The following is a 5,339-nucleotide window of genomic DNA, read 5'->3' as shown; positions in this document are numbered from 1 at the left end:
GCCACCTCCCGCCCCTGCCATTCCACGCATGCGGGGAGCCAGCCCCCACGGCCTTGGCTGAGAACGTACCTGACCCCAAAGTGCCCCCGCATGCATGTACCCCCCTCTGCTCACCCCACTCTTCTGCTCACAGGATTCCCCAAGATGCCCTTCTCTACTTGGCTCTTACAAGCTGGCCTTGGCCCTCGACTCCAACCTCAGTTCTGCAGGAGAACCCGCTCCATGAGTTGTGTACACAGCAGGCGCCAAATAAAGACCAGGTGATGAAAGTGGCCTGGCTCCTCCCGGAGGCGTGGGAGCACGATGCTCAGGCACACAGGCCGGGTCTGAGCCAGAGCCCTTCCCCGACTAACGAGGTGACTCTGGGCCCCTGTGGAGGGGTCTGAGCCTCCATTTCCTTATCTGTCGTGTGGAGTTTTGATCACATGGAACCATGTGGGATTGCTGTGAGGACTAATTACAGGACATAGAGACCTCCGTGCCAGCAGCACAGTACGAGCACAGCCAATGTTGGTGAACATCCATTCATGGCTGTGCTTACCCAGGGCCGGCCGGCGGGAGGGCCGCACACAATTAGCAGAGCCCGGCCGGCTGCCAGGGGCCAGGACATGGCCCTACAGCAGGCTGCCATGGTGGGCAGGGATCCCCAAGCTGCCAGCCTTCACCCCCGCTTCTCCCACTGGACTTGAACCCTGACCCTTTCAGCTGGACCCCAGCTCTGCTTCGATACCGGGGCCGCCCCGACAGGCCTCAAGGGTTTCGAGGCCACACGCGGAGCAAGAAGAGCCAGGTTTTGAAATCTCCCCCTGCCTCAGTGACTTTTCTGATGGATGGACCAGCATTACAAGCCAGAATGGATGGGAGGGATTCAGAAGAACAGCAAGTAGCAGCACCTCCTCCGAAACATTGGAGAAGAAAATGAAGATCTCCTACGATGGGCTCAGGGAAATGTCGTTAACACTCCCCAGGGCATGAGCTGAAGACTGAGACCTCATTGTGTTTGGGGAACCAAGTTCCAGAACTATCCAGAACTTTCCAGAACAGTCTAGAACCGTGGCCGGCAAACTGCGGCTCGCGAGCCACATGCGGCTCTTTGGCCCCTAGAGTGTGGCTCTTCCTAAGCCTTAGGAGTACCCTAATTAAGTTAATAACAATGTACCTACCTATATAGTTTAAGTTTAAAAAATTTGGCTCTCCAAAGAAATATCAATCGTTGCACTATTGGTATTTGGCTCTGTTGGCTAATGAGTTTGCCGACCACAGGTCTAGAACATGGGCAGCCTCCTGAGCCTGCCCCGTAGTTTCCCGCTGACCGGCCAGGATAGCACAGTGGTTACTCACAGTCCTGCGAGGAGCGGTGTCGGAAGGTGAAGCGGAGGTGGCTGCGGTTGACGTCCTCGATGGGGATGGCCACCTTGCGGAAAAAAGGGAAGTGTATGTAAGCCCCGCTGGCGCCGTCTCCTCGCAGGGGCAGCGCAGTCCCCGGAAGCGCGGGGGAGGGATGCCTAACCCCCGGATGCTGTCCCAAAGGCAGCGGCCTCTGGAACAGGAGGTAACACTGTGAAGGGTGCCCGGGACTCTGTGAGGGCCCTCAAGGCTCATAAAGGCTCTGACCCTACTGCTAAGATTCTGGGTTTAAAGCCGACTTTTCTGTCCTTAGCCCGACCCCAGGCGTCTGGCTTCCCCGGCAGCTGCAGGGCCTGCCCCGGCGGCAGGATGAAAGCGTTCTTGTTGTGACTGACGGTGAAGCAAAAAGAGCGACTGCACAGCCGCTCAGCCAAGACTGCCCTCGCCCTCCCCTCGCACATCTGCAGCCACAGCCGCCGCGGGCACTGTAACAGGCATGGCAGCGCCCGGGGACAGACCATCTCCCATGGCCTCTCACGGCCTCCCCTCCCCTCCATTTGCTGTAAGGGCAGCATTTCCTACATAATCCAGACCCGGGAGGAGAAACACAACAGCTGTCCTTCAGGGACTCTCTCATTTGTCTCCATGAAAGTCCTACTTATCTGTTAAAAGGAAATGAGAGGGAATGTGTTCCAAGAAACGCCCGAGTGGCTCCTTAGCGACCTCGCGTGACTTGGCGGGAGGCTCAGGTGCCCTTGGCGGGCGGCCCCTGGGGTGGGAGGAGGGGACTTCCCTAGGCTCAGATGAGCATTTCACCATGGACCCCGCAGGACGAAATGGCCACGTCAACGATACCTTCACGGTCTCGAACCAGCGCGGCTGCTTGACCTGGTAGTAAATGACGGACTTGTACTCGGAAATGGCCCCGTCGCCGGCGCCCGGGAAGATGACGTGCTGAGGGAGAGGGCACAGAACTCCATCAGGCCTCAGAGCTCGCCCCGCGTCCTCCCCACCTCCCGCCCCGTGAGCCGAGCCCGAGGGAGGAGAGAGCGTCCGGGAATGCCAATCACCCGCTGCCCATGGCACGATCCCAGCGATGCCGGGCACATCCATCCGATGCCCGTGGCCAGCATCAACCCCACTCCCAGACTGTAGGGGCCAAGCCACCTGGGATTGCTGTCCCCCACCCTTCTCACCCTCACCCCTAACGATGCCCACAGGAGGGCTGCAGGAAGCTGCCTGATTCCCTCGGCAGGGCCCCCCGAATAAAGGGCTCCAGACAAAATGTAGGAGGCGGTAACACCCCCTGCAGGTCGTCCCCAGCTTGAACACTGACCACTTGGCACTGCCCGCTGGGACAGGGCACAGAGCCACCCGGAGAGAAGGGTGGCCCTCCTCCTGGCAGAGCTGGGCCCCAGGTGCCCTCACAGGGCACAGCCCTCAGCCACGGTCCACAGAGCCAGCTTGGCAGGGGCTGGGACACCTGCCTTGGCTTGGCCTCCGGTCACAGAGGAGGCCACGGCCTCTGGGCACGTCCCAGGGCCCCGAGTCCCGCAGCTGCTGTGGCCACTCAGGAGGGGGCCTTGGTCCCACCGCCACCTGGACGACTCCATGCTGTTACAGGTCAGATGTCCAAGTTCAAACCCAGTTCCACCTCTCGCCTGCGCTCTGACCTGAACAAGTGAATTGGTTTCTCTGGACACCAAGTTCCCTCATGTCTCCAATGAGCTAACAGCGGTTTCTGAACTTCCAGGCCGTTGCCAGGACCCCGCGGAAACCCGCGTCCAGGGCAGCAGGAGAAGGGAAGGAAGACCAGGCCCCGGGCGCCCCCAAATCAGGAGCAGGTCTTTCCTAGTCTGTGCAGAGGTCAGAGGTGAACACCTGGAAGCAACACTAAACGCTACAGTTAACTTCGCAACAGTCCGTACCTCCAGCCGCTTGCCGTCTTCATCGTAAACAGACACCGTGACCTCGACATTCTTCGCCGTGGTTTTGCTTCCTTTATCGAAATCTCCTTGGACTAATGTCACGTAGATGTCATTTCGAACATCACCTGGTGGGGGGGAGGGGAATTACACCCTGAAAACCAATCAATCCGTCATCCATTGTGTAAACGGGAATTTTGTAAAAGGGTCTAACTCAGTGATGGCAAACCTATGACACTCGTGTCAGAGGTGACACGCGAACTCATTTTTTTGGTTGATTTTTCTTTGTTAAGTGGCATTTAAATATATAAAATAAATATCAAAAATATAATTTCGAACATCACCTGGTGGGGGGGAGGGGAATTACACCCTGAAAACCAATCAATCCGTCATCCATTGTGTAAACAGGAATTTTGCAAAAGGGTCTAACGCGTTAGCTCTCCTAGCTGAGCGCTATGAATACTGCGTTCGAGGGTCACAAAATACTTCCCACGAAACAGTCTCCGCCTATCGAGGCACGACAAGGGCAATTTCATCATCATGGTGAGAGTGCAAGAAAGAGGGAATAGGCCAAGGCCCCTAATTATCTGCTGGGTCTTGTCTTGCCCTGGGCAGAGGCGCCCCACCCCTCTGGGGGGCCCACGCCCTGAGCAGACCGAATGCTGGCACTGTCTGCAAGGACTCAGCCCCTCCGTGTCCATGGCGCCCTGGGCCCCTGTCGCCACCCGTCAGACCACTGGCTGTGGCCATAGTCCCGGTGCCAAGGAATATCACCGACATCAACCCGGACACCAAGGACAACAGGCGAGGGGGGCCTCTTGTGCGTTTTACTAGGAGCTGAGCAAAAAGCTGACGAACAATTCAAACCACAAGCCCTGCCCCGAGTGGCCTGGGATCAGGGATCAGGGACCAGGGACCAGGGACCAGGGACCAGGGATGCATCAGGAGAGAAACCTTCTGCCTGGTTCTCCCGCCCTCCTGGGGGGCAGCTGCCGGGAGCCTGAACGGGGACCCCGAGGAGCAGGAGAATAAACAGACCTGTGGGTCTTTTTAAGGGAGAGGGAGAGAGAAACATCAGTGATGAGAATCATGGATCGGCTGCCTCCTGCACGCCCCACACTGGGGATGGAGCCCGCAACCTGGGCACGTGCCCTGACCAGGAATGGAACCGTGACCTCCTGGTTCATAGGTCAATGCTCAACCACTGAGGCCAGGGATGTCTTTTTTTTTTTTTTGCACAATTTATTTCCCATCTCCCTTTAAAAGGCCCAGGTCTGTATTGAATGCCAACTGCCCTTGAATAAAATTAAAAAAAAAAAAAAAGCAACTAATGAGCTCAAGACATCCCTCGCACTGAGCACAGAGGAAGCCCTGATAGGGGCCCGACGGGGAGAACTTAGCAAAGCTTCGTTAGCAGCGTGAGGTGGGGGAAGCATCGCATCCAGGACTGCTCCTGGCTGTCGGGCGGCCACACCCGCGAGTACCCCACCCTGTCCCGCGGGGGACACGGGAACAGTGCCGTAGCAACAGCCCGCTCTGGGCCAAGGACAAGGATCCCTTAAGAAGCCTCCTTGCTTTCTGTGTTGTTGTTGTTTTCTGCTCTATTCTGCTTTTCATGGATCCAAGGAGGAAATTAAGCTTTCATTTCAAAGTCGTTATGATACGAATCCCAGCGGTCGCTAGGGCAGCCGCAGCAGCTGCTGGGGACAGAAGCAGCACACCAGGACCCTGACCCTGAACATCGTTGGGAATGACGGGGCGCAGGGCGGGGCTGGACGCATGGCTGCGGGCCCAGGACCTGCCCCCAGTGAGCTGTGCGACCTGGGACAGTCACCTAGCCTCCCACCCACTTAGCCACCCACTGCTAACTGTCGTCCGTAAGGCAGGGTGGGCTGCGGGGTCCCTCAGCCTGAAAGGTCTATCGAGGCACAAAATAACCCCGAAGGGGGCCCACGGCCCACAGAGGCCCCGCCAGCCAGAGGACCACCACGCTGGGAGGTGGCTCAACGCCAAGTCCCCTCACCCGCTGGCCCGGAGACGCCCACTGCGGGCCCCCAGAGGAAGACC

At 58.0% G+C, this 5,339-nt stretch overlaps 1 protein-coding gene across 1 annotated transcript in view; it reads right to left on the bottom strand.

Annotated features, from left to right (window-relative positions):
- Positions 1–5,339, bottom strand: part of DOCK1 (dedicator of cytokinesis 1) — a 264,303-nt gene that overhangs the window by 229,884 nt on the left and 29,080 nt on the right. The window contains exons 13-15 of the mRNA XM_014530148.1: positions 3,276–3,400; positions 2,203–2,301; positions 1,342–1,414 (exon numbers count right to left, since the gene is read on the bottom strand). Of these exons, the coding sequence (XP_014385634.1) occupies positions 1,342–1,414; positions 2,203–2,301; positions 3,276–3,400 (297 nt within the window). The remainder of the gene's footprint in view (positions 1–1,341; positions 1,415–2,202; positions 2,302–3,275; positions 3,401–5,339) is intronic.

The sequence above is a fragment of the Myotis brandtii genome, unplaced genomic scaffold (assembly GCF_000412655.1).
Source record: "Myotis brandtii unplaced genomic scaffold, ASM41265v1 scaffold725, whole genome shotgun sequence".
In the NCBI taxonomy this organism is placed as follows: domain Eukaryota; kingdom Metazoa; phylum Chordata; class Mammalia; order Chiroptera; family Vespertilionidae; genus Myotis; species Myotis brandtii.
The sequence above is the reverse complement of the archived record's forward strand: the minus strand, read 5'-3'. Positions and strand labels throughout refer to the sequence as shown.